At 38.7% G+C, this 19742-nt stretch overlaps 1 protein-coding gene across 3 annotated transcripts in view; it reads left to right on the top strand.

The window, feature by feature from the left end:
- pdzrn4 (PDZ domain containing ring finger 4) overlaps positions 1-19742 on the top strand; it is a 50867-nt gene that overhangs the window by 15843 nt on the left and 15282 nt on the right. For all 3 annotated transcript variants that reach the window (XM_088348176.1, XM_088348175.1, XM_088348174.1), the window contains exons 2-3: positions 9724-9959; positions 11188-11290. In XM_088348176.1, coding sequence (XP_088204302.1) covers positions 9724-9959; positions 11188-11290 — 339 coding nt within the window. The remainder of the gene's footprint in view (positions 1-9723; positions 9960-11187; positions 11291-19742) is intronic.

The raw sequence follows: 19742 nt of genomic DNA, 5'->3' as shown, positions 1-19742 counted from the left end.
TAGACCGAGGTACAATTACTCAAGGCAAGCGTTTTTTCCCTCGGGCTGGAAAGGTGGGTCGTCCAATTGGTGTAGAAGGAATCGTATTTTGTCTTTCTTGTTAATCGGTTTTGTGGAACTGGCAGTGCTCGTTTGTTAACTATTTTGAAAGGAATTATTGTCTCAAATTGGAATCACATCACACGTTCAAATCAAACAGTAATTACCTGATTTGCCGATTTTCATATCAAGAGAGAAGTTACTATCATAAAACTTAAGCTACCTCACAGGATATCCTTTTTTTTACCCTGTCGTTGTCAAAACCGATGAAAAGTACCCAAATAACCAACTGATACTTATATGTTTTGGTGCCATTGTAATTAGTACAGTCAAAGTCAGATCAACGTAGCGTATCGTTGGAAAGCTTTTACTTCTTATTTATGCGGCTTTTTCCTTTTTCTCATAATGAGGTGCCGGTTTTTAGATTTCCATCTGCACCAAAGGGAAACTTTGCGTTATGAATAATGCTAATGAGTGGCCTGCTCTAGTTAGCATAAACATGCAGCACTTTGAAAAAGTTGATTGCAGTTGGGAGAAATTTAATTTCACACCGTGGGGGGCAAAAAAGGTTTGAGCCACGGTGTGAATATTTTTTTTATTTTTTTATAATTTTAAGTGGGCTCTCTGGAAAATAATACACATTCGAAGTGTTTTGGCATCAGTTACACTTTAATATAACATTACAAGACAATTGATAGTGTTGGGAATTAACTATCAAAATGTACCGTTTACCAAATTGTTCAAATTAGTTATCTGACTCCATTGACCAAACACAACCTACATTCATCCAACAATTATGCGCGCTCGTTTCTTGAGAAAAAAATGACCAGGAAGGCCGACATTTTTATACGGGGGCGGATGTTTATTTTTCCTAACATAAGAACTAATTGTACTCAGGAGACGGCCAAAGTGTTGTTAGAGTCTGTGTGCGGGAAGCCCTCTTCTGCCTTTAGCTTTCTCTTATTGACTCACTTCTCCCCGCAAGATGGCGTCTCGGCTCCTCCCATTGGCGTGCCAAGCAGTTGTTTGCTCCAAATGGATGCTATCGAGGCTCGACTTGGGAAACCTCATTGAAATGAATGGGCTCCATTCATTTACAATGGCAGCTGCTATACCCAAAAGGGCGGCTCGGCGGTGTTCGACTTAGCAAACCTCTTTGAAATGAATGTGCTGCATTCAATTACGGATTAAGTATACTTTGTCAGTCAATAGCAGGGGTCGGAAAACTATGGCTCGCGAGTCATATCTGGCTCTTTTCATGAGTACACCTGGCTCGGAGATGAAAGAAAGCATGCGCTACTATTTACTGTACAGTTGCATACAAAGGAAATTTCAGCTTGTGCAAAGCTGGTATAACACAGATTCTGTGTAAGGTTCGCTCCATTATTTTATATTTAGGGCACAGTCTCAACTACAGTTTACCGTCAAGCTGTCAAACCAACAGACCCCGTTTTGTCTGTACATCACTAAAGAATCTTTGATAAGGATGCTCATTAAAAAAAAATGTTCACTTTTGAAGCACTTTAAGATAAAAAACAACAGAACAAACTGTAAACAGCAGGAGGGGAAAAAAATAATATATTGATATGGGGCACAGGCTATGTCATTTTTAGTATTTCATAGATTTTGTTATATTTTTAAGGACACTGGATGCCAGTTCTTATATTGCGTCCGCTAAATCCTTTAGTTTTTTTTAATACAACAGTTAGCCTGCACCTCAAATAAAACTAAATAAAAACCTATATTTTTTTGTTGACAATATGTGTATTATTTGCCCACATGTAGGTTTTAGATGAAGGGATGGTGTCATAATGGTCTGTAGTTTGCAATAGTCTTTGATCTGTGCAGCCCTTTGAGACTGTGTGATTGAGGGCTATACAAATGAACATGACTTGACTTGTAAAATGCACTGAAGAATTAGCTTTTGTCTGTGGAGTGTGTTTGGTGCTTTTATGAATTTTTGTCTTAAGATTCATGAGTTGGCACTCTCAAAATAAACTAAAAATATTTTTGCTTTTATGGCTCTTTGCGGCAAAAAGGTTCCCGACCCCTGGGCGATAGCAAATTACAAAATACGCATTTTCTATAAAAACTGAGTGTGTGTGTGTGTGTGTGTGTGTGCGTGTGTGTGTGTGTGTGTGTATGTGTGTGTGTAAATGGGTAAAGTGTGAGGTATATTGTAAAGTGCTTTGTGAAGTATTTAGTGACTGATTAAAGCATTATACAAATGCATTCAATTTCCTTTTTAGCACTTGATCTGAACTTAAAGCCCCAATGTGTAATATTTGACCAGTAGATGGCACTGTGTTGTCTGGGTGCAAGTGAAGGACAGTGATGCACTTCACAACAGGATGCCGGACAAACGTAACGCAGACTTAAGTAGGCATCTCACGGTGTAAAAGAAATAAAAATGTAAAAACTTAAGGTTTTTTACTAAAATTAAAACATTCGTATGATAGTTCATGTGTTTTTGCCTAATAATCAAATCAATAATTGCTTTTTTTACTAAATGAGATTTTTTGTACCACTAGGAGGCACTAAAGATGACACACTGTTCCTTCAAAGGAATAATAAAAAAAGGTGGGCAAGGCCTATTTTCTGGTGCAACACGCTGCCCCCTTGTGAACCCGACCATCTGGACAGACGATAACAAGCCAACCTTTAACCCCAGGAACCCAGGTTGCACCTCAAAGCAGGGGTGCATGTAGGGGCTGGGGTCTTTCCTATTGTCTGCAGTCATTTCACAAGAACAAAAAATGGCGATTGTGTGCAGAAATCCACCAACCAAGAAAATTCCACACGATCTGAGGCCCGCCTCCCTCCTGTGACAAAACTGGGCTAATTACGGCAGTGGCAAGAAGGCGAGCGTGGCTCGATAGCGGCTAATTGTTATTGTTTTGGCAGGATATTGAGGCTAATGAAAGTCTAGTGGATGCACCCTGTCACGTCCTGCCCACAGACGATAACTTCGACCGCAGACACTGCGGTATTTGCCGTCACGCCGCGAGGACATTAGTTCTTTTATTTGCAGTTTTATTTGTCATTGCAGGAGAATTAGCAGTCGGGGTTCGCTATACTGGGAAATTTGGTATCCTTCCGATCCAAGTAGAATAGTGCTCTTCAACCACAGTAGTGTGCTGTAAGACATTGTCTCGTGTGCCGCCGGAAGTTTTCCAATTTTATCTTTGCTTTCTTTTAATATTCACCCATGTCCGTAGATGGCAGCAAATTACTATTGCTTTTTCTTTTAATATACACATGATCTGCTCATGAGGTAGAACAGTATAATCAATGACTTATTTTGTAACTGAAGTAGAAACACACCAGAACATGTTTTATACATTTTTGAAGGGGTTAGGTTTAGTTGACGGCGCTGTGCTTAATCCGCGCTTCATGTCGGCGCCGCCTTGACGCGCATTTAATTGGCTGCTTTGGTCCGCCGAGCGACGGGATGAAAAATAAATAAGAAGGACACTCGTCACCACTTGAGCGTACGTTTTTGCATACGTGACGGACGAACACTCCACTCGAGCGCCGCAAACGCGCCATAGATGTCCGTGAGCGGCCATCTTTGCCGCCTGCTCGCCTTTCCATTTGCATTTACGGCTAATTGCCTCCAATTAGTTAGCCCTGTCACTTTGATGAATGGGGGCATTGCGGAAATGTAAAACGCGACTGATTGCTCGGAAAGGAGCAAACATTTGTGGTGTTTTGTATGCCCAGCTTTACATTTTTTTGCCATCCTAATCTTTTTTTTAAATCTTTCTTTACTTTTAGTTTCACAAGGCCCAAACAAACAGACTGAAGAACAGTGTCTTCCCTAAAGCTATCAACACAGTAATAGGCTTTCGTTAAAGTGTAATGTCCCTGCTCGAAGTGCAATATCGCGCTGTTTGAGTGCAATATTCCGGTTATGTCCAGTTTTTATATTAGATGCTCTTGACTTGATATTTAAAAATAGTTGTGCACAATAGTATTTCATTGCAGAAGAAGTCATTTATTTTATTTTGAACTGTTACACTGCATTGTTTATTTTATTTACACTTCACCTCATTTCCATAACAATGAGCAAATGGATGGTATTTCAGTTGTTGACCTGTTGCAGTTTTAAAAGCAATATACAGATTCAAGTGCAATATCCCAGTTGGCTATAGTTGTTATTTCAGATGTGAATACTTTATATTAGAGGTGAACATTTTATATTTTTCTATGAATTAGTCTTTATATTGTATATTTTTTCCAACTGGAGTACAACTCTAATCTGGTGGTATCAATACAATGATAATAAATGTGAATCAGATTCAGATATTAACTACTAATGTATTTCCGGTAGCATGATAGTATCAAATAGAAAAGTAACATGGCCACTATTTTTTCTTTGTGGAAGTCATGATTGTACTTGAAACATATGAAGTAATTTTAGGAGCTCTGGATTTAGTTGTAGTAGTGCTTACAGTAACTGGTGTTAAATGTAGTACTAAGAGTAGTAATTGTAATACTTTAAATCGTATTTTTTTAAACCCAGATGTACTTGTCGTGCTTTTGTTGATTATGTATTCACAATTCTACTTTTAACTCGTGAAGTGCTCGTACTAGTGCGTCTAGTACTTATAGTTGTACATATTATTATTATTTATAAGTTAATTTTCTTTTGTCCACCGATTTTTAAAATGCACTTTCCTTTCTCATTGCACTATTTTTATAACTTGGAGCAGTCTTTTAAGACTGTGTTGTCAATATGTTCGCTTAGCCCGACAGTATTTTCTCTTTTTCTCTTTTAAGGCTTTATAACATGTTTACCCTGGAGTACCATGTCTAAACTTGTAGCATACAACGTTTCACAACGTTGATATCAATGACATAAAGACAGTTCAGTTGAATTGTAACTTACAATATGCTTACATTACAGTACCGCTTTCAGCAATTGGTGTTACGTGTGCTACCAGTAGAAATTGTTGTGCTTGTAACACTTGTAGTACTTGCACTAGTGCTTGTGCTTGTAGTTAAAAAACTACTTACAGTATAGGGGTGCTTTCAGTAAATGTTGTTACTTGTACTAGCAATATCAATATTAGCCCTTGTAGTAATATTTGCAAAACTGTTAGTACTTGTAGTCATGCTTTTGTTGCTTGTAGTACCTTTAACTCATAAAGTACTTCTACTAGTGCCTACAGTACTTGTAGTTGTACTTGTGCTACCAGTAGAAATTCACTCGTAGGTCTTGTGCTTGTAATTGTATGTGTAACTCTTAAAGAACTTGTAGGAGCTTGTTAGCCATTTTCTTTTTTAAGCTAGAGTAGATTCAGTGTAATTTACTACCGCATGCACGGGACAGATCTATGTCACAAAAAGGACGTAAAGTCATCTCTTTCGAGGTTGACTACAAAATGAAAGCCACGACCATATGATGAGGGTTCTGTATCAGAGTCAAGTCAGAAGGCTTTTCCAGCTACTGGTATTAATGAAAACCAGTACTATCTGTTTCATGTGGGGTAACATGCCCCTAACCAAAAGAACAGCCTGGAAAGGGTTGGGCTCCACCAGGCTGTACTTGTCTAAGCCACAAACCCCAGAACCCCCCACCCCATAAAAAGTAAAAATCCAGGACGTTAAAGCCTCCAAGGGTCAAACCTACTTTGAGAAGACATTATTCTGAATTTATTTTCAATGTGTTAAGATTCAAAATGCTAGCTGTCGCCATGCTTCACTGTTAGTTTGCTCACAGGCGGTCACGGCCATACACACACACACTTTCTTCCCCATGATAGCATTTGCTGTGTGCTGTCTGCTCCTAACACAATGCACGATACGTTGATATCAATGACAAGAAAGACAAATCACTTCAATTAAAAATCCACAAAGCTGTGTACCCACGATAACCATAGCGCGAAGTAGCAAGGGGAATCCCCACGCATAAACGGCGGAATGGGTGAGGCCAACACCATTTATTGTAGCCTGTCACTCAAAGCCCCCTCTATTCATTTTCGTTATTGAAATGAGACATTTATGACGGCTGGGCTTAGACAGATTGTGAGCACAAGCCGCCACCTGCGCTCCCTGGGATCGCCCCTCCCTGACCCTCACAACAGAAGAGTGGAGGGAAGTTAACAAGGATCTAAAGGGGGCGGGGGACTTGGACAATAGCTTCTTTTTTTGTGAAGCTATTCTGTGACAGCAGCATTATCAGTGCAGTTAATGCATCCAGCATATTGTTGGGCTCTATTGAGACTGTCGGGAGATCATGTCGTGTATGAAGGATGTACCCGCCCCTCTCAACCGTGCCCCCTCTAATAACAATTACACCATATCTCTCAGATTCTGCATCAAAATCTTATCTCTGTGCAGCAACACAAATAAAACGCCATCTCTTATCTTTCCTATTTGAAATAAAACCAGCGAGGAAAGATAAAAGCACATCTGAAAGGGGATAAATTGAGAATATCAAAAGCCCACGGCTGACCTCCACCCTGCGACTTTCACCCTCATTTCCGGACCACTTGTGGTTTTAATTAGAAAATCACAAACTATTCAATGTAGAATTGCTCAGCTTAAAAATAGCCCCAATTGTGTGTTTATTAACAAAACACTTTGATCTTTTGAATCCTCCAAAACATTGCATTGCCTTGAAAAATTAAAAAACTTACCCGTATTCCTGACACATTTACTATGAATTGTCTTATTTAAAACCTAGTTTTACAAACTATAGTAATAAAGTTTTTTATTTCCGATTTCTCTCTCTCTCTTTATATACATATATATATATATATATATATATATATATATATATATACATACAGTATTACATTTGTGTTAATATATTGAGGTACTTTTTTGTAGTGCTACGTGAGCTACAGTAGGTGCACACTGGACTTGACTTGACTTGACAAGTAAAAATGTCATCTCCAAGCTGTATGTTCCGGACCTCTGCTATAGATACTCAACAAGTTCAAAGGTCAGTTTTATACCTTCTCTAACCAGCTGAACTTTTTTAGCTGCTTTACCATCGTTGCACAAGGGTCATCATCCATTAGCTTTTCAACGCAATCAATAAACACAATGTAGTATTGGAATGCTGGAAATTGTATTCCATACACCTATGTAGAAATTGTAATAAAAGCAGATATTGTCAACTAAAATAGTCATTTATCATGTTGAAAATATACGGCATGTAATTCTGGTTAGTTTCATGTTTTCTTAATTGAATAAAAAACGCTTTCCCTTCGAAAATTAGGAAAATTCGAAGTGATCCCAAACAATAGTAGACACTTAACTTCCATGTTTTGGTACTCTTAACAGTAGTATCGTTTGCTCTTGTGTTAATTTAGGGTCAGGAAATGAAAATTAAGAACAATCTGAAATGAATTATCAGTTTTGTTTTGTTATTTGGAAGGAGGATATTGAGGTCATACTGGTATCAGTACTTGGTATCACTGACTGTAGTGTAATCGATATGACACAGAGCTAAACCACCAAAGAAGGAATGTGACCACAGAGTATGTGTTATTGAAGCTTTAACTCTTTCCCCTGATGTTGAAAACTGCAACAATACAATACAATGCATTAAGACAATGTGCCAAAATGTTCACTGAAATAAAGTGCATGAACTTTACATCTGTCCAAATTATTACAAGATATAGTCTTTTATTCATAATTTAAACACTTTTAGAAACCTATGGTATTGCCTTGTTAATCCTTAAACATGGATGGAGATGTATTGGACATGCAACAGCCATGTCAGCCATTGTGTGAATCTTTGCTTACTTCAATTTTACAAAATCGGTGACGCGGGAAACCTGGATGTAGTATTATTTCGCAATATATATTATTCTTAAGTTAAAGCTCACAAAATATTTATTTATAGCACTTCTTAATGAATTGACATCCACATCCATTTTTTCTGTGTGCTATATTTTAAACACAGTAATTTAATTATTCAAGAAAAGCAAGGCCGCATGTCCTGCATGATTTTAGATGTTTCTCTGCTCCAATATAGAGGATTCCAACTACCAGACTTGTTACGGACGCTGCCCCTACTTACGAACGAGATAGGTTCCGGACGATCGTTCGTAAGTTGAAATGGTTCGTAAGTTGCTTCAGTGCTATATTTTGTATGTTTAACAGTGTTCATTTTACCTCTGAAAAGTGATGGGTCTTGCATGCTCAAAAATCTATGGGTTCGGACAGAGATCTATGGGTCCCCAGAATTTGGTGTTATCGGGGTTGAAATGGTAAATTGGCGACAAATATCTAAATAAATATATAAACCTATATATTCATTCAGTTTTAATCATCACAGTTAATTGGTAATACAAAGCAGTTATCACTTCAGATTTTTTAGTTCACAAATATATTGTACATTATCTATATATTCATGCAGTTTTAATCACTTCAGACTTTTCAGTTCAAATATTCTTCGTGGTTTGCTGTCCCGCTACAGTTGCGATGCCTTCTCATGGTCCAACTGCAGCAACGGAATTTCCATAGCTAATTTGTGGTTTTCATTGTTCATTGCCGATCTAATGTGCTTTTCTGAAAGTTCGTATTGCAAAATGATTTATGCAATCCAGTTTTTTTGTCACGCTGGGTGCACGCATCACAGAACATGTAGCCTCTATTATCATCCTCCTCATAGCGTAACCAGGAATATAATTGAGTCCATTTTGGCAGAAAAGTCTTTTTCTTGCTAGGAGTATTCTCTTGTCTATTATCTTTCGTCGAATCGTTCGCTTCAAAACATGTGATTTCCTTGCCTTCGCGGTCTTCTGAAGGATTTCTCCGCCGTTTTTTGGTGCCGGAATTATTGCCGTTGTTACCACTTTCTGTATTATGTTTTGACTTATTACCGACACTGAAGAAATTACCAGTTTTTTTGTTGATTTGCACCTAATACCAACTGTTTTTTCGGAGGGATTACTTCTCTTCCACTCGACAACCACCAAAACAATGACGTCTTCTCAAAGCAACGAGATCACATTTGCCAAGATCGGCGCGAAACCAAAACAACAATGGCGGATCTGCCTGACGAAAAGTTTGGAGTGCGGTAAATCTTTGTTAAAAAAAAACAACTAATCGGGTAATAATGACAATTTGGTGTCAAAAAATTTGCGTCCCAGGGACGCACGTTGATTTGACACAATGCGTCCCCAGCAAAAATGATGCGTCTGGGACGCAGGGACGCAGGCAAACGAGAACACTGGTTTAAGGTTTGTATAAGTCCGACCATTTTCTCAACCGCATCAAGCTTTCTTATTCCACTTTCGTTTCAAAAGAAACAGCTCGCCTCTTCTTTACACTCTACACCAATCATATTGAATGGATGCTCGAGATATTAAACAATAAAAACGTCAAAGTTCTTAGCGCATTGGAGATACAGTACACGTTGTTATGTTTACACACGAACCAGGGTGGATGCTGGGTGACCTTTCACAACGTCACGGGGTGGAAAGAAGCACTACGGTACTGTCCTCTACTCGGAAAAAGTGCACACAATACAAAACTTACAATATTTTTCGACATACCGTAAAAAATGTTCTACAGTTCTACGTAAGTCGAATGGTCGTAAGTCGGTGAGCGTCTGTATATCTAAAATCAATCAGTACATGGGGCCCTCAATGACCGGATTGCCCAGGTCTGCATTAAGGGCAGCACACTGACCACAATCATCCCCGTGTGTTGCTTTTGCAGGTGAACAGGCGTAACTTCTCCAGGGTGGAGCAGGATGAAACTGCAGTGGAGGCCCCAGGACAAGACCCCGTTGTCGTCCAGGTCTTCCATCCCTTCGACATTCCATCAGAGGACGTGGGCGTGGCCGACGTGTGTACACAAACGGACATTACCTTTGAGCACATCATGGCTCTGGCCAAGCTCCGACCTGCAACACCGCCCGTACCTGACGTCTGTCCTTTCTTTTTGTCCGACAGGTGGGTGAGGTTTGCTTTTATGTTTTTTTTTTTTTTTATAGATTACACGGCTGGCAAATGAAGCTAGCGATGTTATGTTCATGAACAAAGTGGCTCTAAGTGACCAACAAAAGCTGCCTCCTCACCAATCAGGAGCACTTTGAGACAAGTTATTTTTGTCCTTTCACTCGCTTTTTTTCTCTTAAAGGAGCATGTGACGTGTCAATATTTCTTTTTTTACGTATATTAAAAAAAAGTTAAACTGTGAATAGTTCTCGTATTTTATAGTTTATCTATAATACTGAAGAGTTCTCATCTCATCTCATCAGCTGCACCACTTATCCTCAGTAGGGTCGCGGGGGTGCTGAGCCCATCCCAGCAATCATCGGACACCCTGAACTGGTTGCCAGCCAATCGCAGGGCACACAGGGACAGACAACTCACTGGCTTAGTCACACCTAGGGACAATTTGGACCGGCCAATTCACCTGAAATGCATGTCTTTGGAATGTGGGAGGAAACCGGAGTGCCCGGAGGAAACCCACGCAAGCACGGGGAGAACATACAAACTCCGCACAGTAAAGCTGGATTTGAACCCACGCAGGAGGTTCCCACGACCTCAGAACTCTGCCGCACACGCGCTAACCACTGCGCCGCCGTGCTGCCCATACTGAAGAGTTCATATTTTAAATTTTTTTGGGGATGTTTGGAAATTCAGGGATTCTATGTTGTTATTTGATTTTAAATGTGTTGAGTGTACAAAAAGCTAAAACCTTTTTGTATTTTATGGTTTATTTTTCTGTAGATTTGTAAATATTTTAATTTATATTTCGTATTTTTCATGGATCTGATCATTTTGTTTACTAAAAATGTTCGTAGTGGTTGGCAAATATTTTTAATTTACTTTTTTTTGTTTGTTTTCTTTTATGGATTGTTTCTTGACGTAAAACTTGCTTGATTAAAAACAAAAGGTTTAAATGAGTTAAAAGTTCACTCTCAGTGACAAAACAAAGGCTAGTATAATAGTATCAAATGTTTTTTTTTACTAATTATTAATTCATTGTATGCATAATGTTACACTATTATTGGTAATGTATTGGTTTAAGAAACAAAAAAAAAGTTAGGAGCCATTTGTCTCTTTTTAGTACCCTGAGCCAAAAAAGGCAGTTCTTTCAAAAGAGACGGAATTAACATTACTAAATGAAGCATTTGGTTTAGTGACTGTGACATGACTGCTTTCTTCTTTTCAGTTGCCATTCAATCCACACATTAGAACATGAGTTCTACGAATGTCCTGAGTACCTGTCCACTATGCCGGGTGAAGTGGAGCGGACTGAAGAAGCTGTTTATGAGGTATCTTGTATTTTTTGTGTGACTTCGGTACTATAACCTGGTATATTGTGCCTGCTCTCGCCAGTCCAAAAGTCCAGTTATAAAAATAAAAAATAGACCCTTTCATAGTCAATGTCACGTGTGACATCAGAGTCTTAGCTGGAGGAAAAAGAGTACTACTCCGCTCTGGAAACCCAGCTTTCGTTTCTGCAAGTTCGGTGTTAAAATCTTATGTTGTTCGTATCCCAGACCCAGAGAAAAAACATTAGTGATCATAAATTGAAGGTTTACAGGAACCCAGCGGACACTTTACATGAAAGAAGAGAATTGTGCATTTAAGCGAAAAGATTGGACCGAGGCACTCATCAAAATGCTCGGGTTTGCAGCGTACACTTCCTATCATGTAAGAACATTTAAACGTTCATGATTGTTGCTATCGAGTCCATATTACTTATTATATCAGCAAAGTATATTGTTTTGTAGTTAGATGCAGCTAACTGTTATTGTGTATCCTAATCAAGAGATGATTCTTCTAAACAATAACAATAAACACATGAGTGATTAAATATATCTCATAAATTACTTGAATTGTGTGCCAAATGATTGTTGGAATGGCGTGCCTTTTTTTTGTTTACAAGGTTACCATTGACACTTAGGTTACACACTACGAGTTAGCTGAAGCCAAGAAAATAACTAGGTACCTGATATAATTAGTAAAATGGATCCGATAGCAACAGTCATATATTTTTATTTTTGTTTACCCGATATAAAGTGTGCGGTGCAGACCAAACATTTTTGATGAGTGCCTCAATCCAATCCTTTCACTTTAATGCATTTATCACAACTCACTTTTTTTTCTTTGATCAGGAGTGTCCGCTAGGATCCTTTAAAACTTCCCTTTAAAACTTTACGATTCTGGTACACAAACACACAACATGAAGACAGTTAACAGCAACGACAGCTTTTCTTTTCTTCTGTCTTCTGACCAGGCTACACCATACATACAAATAAAAGGGTCTATACTGTAAAAAAGGAATTATATTTATCTTGTTCTGTTATGCAGATCATTTAAAGAATTACTTAAATGTTTTGAATATCCCCAATATTTGACCCTTATTTTTTCTGAATCTCATCCCATTTTATCTCATTAGCTGCACCACTTATTCTCAGTAGGGGCGTGGGGGTGCTGGAGCCCATCCCAGCAATCATCGGGCAGTGGGCAGGAGACACTCTGAACTGGTTGCCAGCCAATCACATGGCACACAGGGACAGAGAACTCGCTTGCTCATTCACATCTAGGGACAATTTGGACTGGCCAATCCACCTGAAATGCATGTCTTTGGAGTGCCCGGAGGAAACCCACGCAAGCACGGGGAGAACATACAAACTCCGCACAGGAAATCCCGTAGCTGGATTTGAACCCACACAGGAGGTTCCCAAGACGTTAGAACTGTACCTGCACACGCTAACCACTGCGCCGCCGTGCTGCCCTTTTTCTGAATCATCACATCCAATTGATATTGAAAAGAAAATGTGAAACGATCCAAAATCCTCATTATATTGTTATTCATTCATTGGTTTTGAATACAGTTAAAAGATTTAGAAAATAATTTTATTTTTTAACTCTGTTTAGAAAATAAGGAAATAAATAATGTTAATATATGTAAAGTAAAATAAATGAAAACAATATATGTTTAAATGGATTGTATAATAGAGAAAAACAACAGGGAATAATACAAACTAAAAGTACCTAATATGGAAAAAATATCAGCCAATAGAACAAGATAATTTTCCTTGTCACATAAACATATTCTTTTTTTTTTTTTTTTTTTCACAAAAAAATAAAAATAATGCTTTTAATCACCAATATTCAGATGGCAGAATGTTACCTTTGGGAATCTATATTTTTTTAAACTTGTATTAAACTTCTTTCTTATTTATTTACTGAATAAAAAAGTGTGAAATTTTAAAAAGCTTGTTTTTTTGACCATATTTTAGCTTTAATCCAGATTATCTCAGTCACTGGTAGCAGATGACAACATCATCATAGATGCTAAAATTCCCGCGGTACACTAGCAAATGTTACCTTCATCCAAGCATTTATTTTGTAAATATAATAACCTGTTAACAGCAATTATATTTGTTTGTTTTTTTTGTACATAGTGCGTCTTGCTGTGAGTAAATAGCTTTATTACCACTTAGTAAAGGAAATTGCAATCATGATTTAGGGGAGCAATTGGCTGAGGTTGACAGGTATGGATCCACAATTAGTGTAAACATAATCATAATCAATGTATTGCTACAACTACATTATGGTTTCACTCTAGTTGGCAAAAATATACAATACAAAAACTAATAAATAGACAAATTTAAAGGATATCTGAAAATGAAAACTACACACAACAGGGACATTGTACTTAAAACTGTAACAAGTCAACATGTCAATTGAAAAATCTTCCATTCGCACAAAATTATGGAAATGAAGTCAAGTCTAAATAAAGTAAACAATACGATGCAAATCCATTTAACAGTACGAAAAAAGATAAAAAATAAAATACTTTACTGCAATAGAATAATTCTGCAAATAAAGTACTTTTTTTCTGCAAAACCCTTTAGAACAGATTCAAGAAAATCTAAAATAAAAACCATAATATTTAATTGGGATATTGCAATTAAAAATTGGGGTATTGCACTCAAAACTGGGCTATTACACTTAGAACAAGGACATTGCTCTTTAAAACTGCCGTTTAGTGTGTCCATAGCTTTTGGAAATTAGCTATCCTTTAGTCTGTTTGTTCAGACCTTGTGGGATCCGAACCGTCCACCTGATGGTTGCAGTATGGAAAGATGATTGCCGGGGTGTGATGAGTCTTTCAGGATGTGTTTAGCTCTGCTTAGGTAGGGAGTGCTGGCAATGTCCTCCATTCTGGGCAGGGGCAGCTGCTGATCATTTGGGCATTGTTTTTAATCCTCGTTTGTGGCTTTCCTGTCCGCTGTCAAGCATCCTGCATACCACGCCGTGATGCTGGGCGTTAGTATGCTCTCTATGGTGGTGCTGTAGAATTCACAAGCATCTTCTCCTTCAGGTCGTTCCTCCTGAGAACGCTGTTGAGTCGCTGTTGGGCTTTCTTTATAACTGCTACGATGTTCGCCGACCAGGAAAGGTCCTTGGAGATCTGCATGCCCAGGAAACGGATGGTGTGGACCCTTTCAATACTGTTGCCATAGATGTAGAGCGGGGTTGGTTCCGCTTTGCCTTTCCAGAAGTAAAGGATTATTTCCTTTGTTTATGTGGAGTTCAGTGGGAGGTTGTCCACCAAACACTTCATTCCTGTAGTCTGCCTTATCTCCATTTGAGATGAGTCTGACCACAGTGGTGTCATCAGCGAACTTGATGATGCTTTTCGAGGGACAGGTCTGGGTACAGTTGGATGTGTGGAGAGTGAAGAGAAGGGACTCAGTACAGACCCTTGTGGAGAGCCGGTGATGAGCCTAATGGTGGAGGAGCAGTGATCTCCGTGTTTGACTGATTGGGGACAATCTGTTAGGAATTCCTTTATCCACTAAAAGATAGATATGGAGAGGCCGCAGTTTTTGCACCAGGATTTCTGGGTTGATATTGTTGAAGGCTGAGCTAAGGTTCAAGAAGAGCTACCTGCCTTGCAGGGGAACTGTTTGGGGTCCGGAGTGGGTGGCAAACAGGCCATGATGTGTTTGGAGACTAGTATCTCGAAGCATTTCAATAATAAAAGGCGTAAGTGCCACAGGCCTGTAATCAGTGTGGCTGTCTGCTCTAGTCATTTTGGGACCAGGCATCATTGTATTCGTTTTGAAACTTGAAGGAATGGTGCCTTGTACCAGGGAATGGTTGAAGATGTTTGTGAATATTCCAGTTAGTTGGTCAGCGCACACTCTGAGCACTCCATGGGGGTCTTAGGTCCTCCTTGGGTTTAATATCCTCAGCACCCCTCTCACTCCATGCTCCTACAGTGTCAGGGTTCCCTTGCTGGAGGGTGGTGGTTTAGGTGCAAATGCAGGGGGGCTGTTTGCTCAAAATGGGCAAAGAAGAGATTTAGTTCCTCTGGTAGCAAGGCTTAAGTTCTCGGAACCACCTGCTTTCTGCTGCTGTCATTTTTTATATGTGATTCATTCTCCAATAATTAGATTGGAAAGTCCCCAAGCAACACTGACGGCATTTCTGATGGGATGCAAAATGGCCGCCCCTGTGTCATATAAACCTGCTTGGTGAAATAATTTGACAGATGATGTTTGGCAATCATTAGAGTTCATTTCAGGCCTGCAGAAAATTACCAGTTGCTTGCATGGCTTGTCCACACAATGTTAACTTTTACTTCAACGAGTATCATGTGCTAACAAAAGGATTAGCGCGCTTCAAAAGAGGATCTGTGGATGATTGCCTGTGACAGTGACGAGCCGTTGTCAGTTGAGGCCAGTTTAATGGCCTCTTCCTGGTTCAGCGAGCGGGGCTGGTAGTCATTAGGGGCCCCTTGCTGCCAGCTGGGGCCTGACTTGTGGTACGGATGAGAGGCTTCCAACACTCACAACAAGGTCAGTTAGAAAGACAGGTAAGCGTGTCCGTCTACCAGAGAGTAACTAACTGAAATGAGCTTTCTGAATGGAAGAATGAGACAGGTTGGTCCCTAGAGTTGCTTCTGATTGACAAATAACTGCAAATCAGAGGAAGGTAGAGAAGCCAAAACTTTTACTCAAGACAAAGTACTGTTAATAATATGATTCAAGTAGAAGTAAAATGTACTCATCTTAATAATTACTTGAGTGAAAGTAAAAAAGTACTTGGTGAACAAAAACTACTCAAGTGCTGGGTAACTGTAATGTCATATTTACCTATTTGATTGTATTTTTAAATCATTCAATCAGATCACCAAATCATCAAAGTACACCCAATCAATAAGAAATTACCTTTATTTAAAAATGTATTAAAATAATCAAGGTAAATTCATGTACTTTAATAAACAATAAAATTATAATACTATAAATCAAATAAAATAAATTAAGCAAAAGAAGCACATTTAAAGCCCAAGTACTTATTTTACCTGCCAGCTTATGAAAAGGCTGCTTTAAAAGGGGCACAGAGGGGACAGAAGAAAACAAGAAAAGCATAAATGCTTGCACTTACACTACCTGGAGGGGATTTAAGTAACGGGCTTAATGTAGCCGTATGTAGCAAAGTAAAAGTATAGTTTCTCATTCATAAACCTACTCAAGTAAAAGTATAAAATATAGCGATTTAAAAATACTGCAAGAAGTACAAAATGTCCTAAAATGTACTCAAATAAATGTAACGGTGCAAATGTAACCCGTTATTACCCACCTCTGCGCGTAATGCGCACAAGTCGGCAACATGGTGCCATAATACTTACAAATTGACAATACTGTAATGGGAGAAAATTTGGTAATGTGATAAGTTTACTGTTTAAAAAAAGAGTCCAAATAAGGCCAAATAAGGTAAATGAATTTTGAACTTGCAAGGAGATCAGGACAGGACTGTACTAAAACCCCTCACAATGCAGAATTCCAAATCTGTTCTCAATGCCCTCCCTTGAGCCATTTCCCTTTATTCAATCTCCTAGGTTACAAAAAGCAGATCCGCCCTAAAGTGTGTGGAAATCCCACAACAACATTATTGGCCAATAGTGACAAGGATATAAGCAGTGCACAATAATAGTAAACATAACAAACAGCAGTGAGGTATAATAGTCAAAATAACAAACTGACAATCTATGAATTTTCCTTTGCACTTAAAAAAAACGGAATACGGAATACATAAGATGCACCTTAAAACCCTAATCTGGACAGAAATTTGAAATTGCGTCTTATATACCTCAAAATACGGTGGATATTATTGGTGTCGCATTCAGTAATTATAGGTACGCGTTACCATACGAGGTTTTACAGTATGCTTAATCAATCCATAAACTTCGCTGACCAAATTTGCATTACGTTGTTTCACAACAGGTTTCAAACGCGAGTAGTGGCAATGAGAGTGCCGCCACTTACCCAGTAGACCACCAGTGGTTCAGGCAACATGCAATAGGGCTTTAGATCTTATCTCATTATCTCATAACTTTTACTCAGACCACAATGTTTTGAATAATGCATTCTGATGGGTTAAACAGTCTCTTGACTTCGTTTTCGAATGTGAGAGTATGGTCAAATCAGAAAGTCTTTCAACAAAATAGTATACAAGCTCTTTTACGTTCATATGCATATTGAACTGGCATGTTATTGTAATAGAGGTGAAGAAGTGGAGAGACTGTTTAACCAATCAGAATGCACCATACAAATCAGTATTTCTGGCTCCATTAAAAAAGTGTGATAATGTTATAAGCTTTTTCGTTTCATCTTTACCAAGGGTGGTCTAGTTGTAAAGTGTCTGTGCTGTCACCGCCACTACTCGGGTTCGTTTCCCTATGCATACAATGTTTTGCAATTTTGGTCAGAGACACAGATATACATTAATCAGTTGATCCGTGTCACTTAACTGAAAACGCTTTGCCTTAATATATACCATAAGTGTAAGAGCCCAACGATTTTACACAAACCCAAACAGTAGCTCTTAACTTAGTCTCAATTTCATGCGCCCCATAGTCGGTGTGCCTTGTGAAAAACGTATGGGAAAAGGTTATTTTTTGGGTGCGCCTTATAATTGGGTGGCCCTTATTGTGAGGAAAATATGTTACTTCATACTATATGACAATACAATCAGGCATACATTTTTATGCCTAAGCATAGAACAGCTGATGTTACTTTAGTTTGATTTATACTGCAGTGCTACTACTAAATAATATGAACCTTCTGTAGTCCATATAGAAATACACAGTTTCTGTGAAAACAACAAAAGGCAAAAAAAAATGAAATAGATCAAGGCATACTCATTTTTGTATTGACAATGTTGGTCATAACCTGTTCACAGCCATACCACCCTGAGAACGCCTGGTATCGGGAAGTTAAGCAGGGTTGGGCCTGGTTAATACATGGATGGGAAACCGCCTACGGATACCAGGTGCTGCAAATAGGTCATTTGGTGCACGCTCTGCTGCAACAGCATTGACTGTACCCCCTGGAAGATGACTTTCCCTAAGGCGACAAAATAGATTAAACTATTGTTGTTATATTTAGGGTACTGTACATTAGTGTTATCTGCTGGACAATGCATGGTTTAACATTGTCCAAGAATCTCTTAAACTTTAAATACTAATTCTTGATGCATTCCAACAAGTCCGTTAGTAAAGTTGAGGGAAATTTGTAGTAAAAATAGTGAAATTATAATTTTAGTAATTCTTTTTTTGTTTTTTTCTACTGGTGGATATTTTGCTCATTTAAAGTACATTTTGCCTCAGTATCCAGATTTTTTTCAGTCTACTAATAACTTACCAGTAAAAAATGTCTTCAAAAATTAATTTGACGCCTTACTTTTTTTCTAATTTGAATGCCGGTTTTTTGTTTTTTTTTAGGACAGGGCTGATTTTTACTCATCGATATTAGCTCTGTTGCTCATACTGATTACAGTCAAAGGAAACAAATCTGTAATCACTGTTGGGAAATCAATTCAAAGTTCTAATTTCTGTGCAAAATTAAACATAAATTTTGTTCAATCAGTGGTTCTCAAATAGTGGGGCAGGCCCGTCTGAGGAGTGTGAGGCTCCGGCAAGGGAAGCGCGGGCGTGCCTGACTTTAGGGAACCGTTTTTTTACTAACTTTCCCAGACAAAGCACAGTTGCACTGAGAACACCAATGCCCCTCAGTGTAGTGGACTACACTAGGGTCCAGTTGCGTTCTCAGTGGCAGAGTGCTTTATTTATTTTACACTTCAAGCAGTGCTTAAAGCACAGACTAAAAGCATTGAGTGTAAAGTATAGAAAACAATCGTGTAGCAGACCCTAAACTGACCCTATAAAATAATATGATGATATAGGATGAGGAGACTGACAAAGAGAGACAGGGTAAAGAGACAAACCAAGTCTCTTCCCTTGGCACTTCAGCTGCAACCTTGGAGGGAGACGAGCAAAGACCAGTGTTGCTAGGCTGAAACTGTTGGCAGCAGACAGCACAAAGCCAAATAAATTAAGCTGTCACTTGAAGACATTACAACCCATTCACGCTGATAAGACGATTGAGTTTGTCTTCAGCGAAAAGTGCCGAAAAGTAAAGATTCGACATGGCGTGTTACCAATATTGAGCAAGTTTGGGTTTGTCCCCACCGATAATTTGTGATCACTTTTAAAAAAAAGATCGATCCTTAAAGGGGGCACGAGAGGATTTCTTCTTCCAAAGGGGGGCATGACAGAAAATAATTGAGAAGCACTGCGTTAAATGAAATCGACGAGAACAAATGTGTCATTAAGGTTCCCAAATCAAATCATCAAAATTAAATCTTGCGTTCCATGGCCAAACTCAATCGTGTCATTGCTGAATGGGAACGATGAACATT

The sequence above is a fragment of the Urocampus carinirostris genome, chromosome 11 (assembly GCF_059441175.1).
Source record: "Urocampus carinirostris isolate Australia breed hairy pipefish chromosome 11, RoL_Ucar_1.0, whole genome shotgun sequence".
Lineage (NCBI taxonomy): Eukaryota > Metazoa > Chordata > Actinopteri > Syngnathiformes > Syngnathidae > Urocampus > Urocampus carinirostris.
This window is presented reverse-complemented; position numbering and strand designations above follow the sequence as displayed.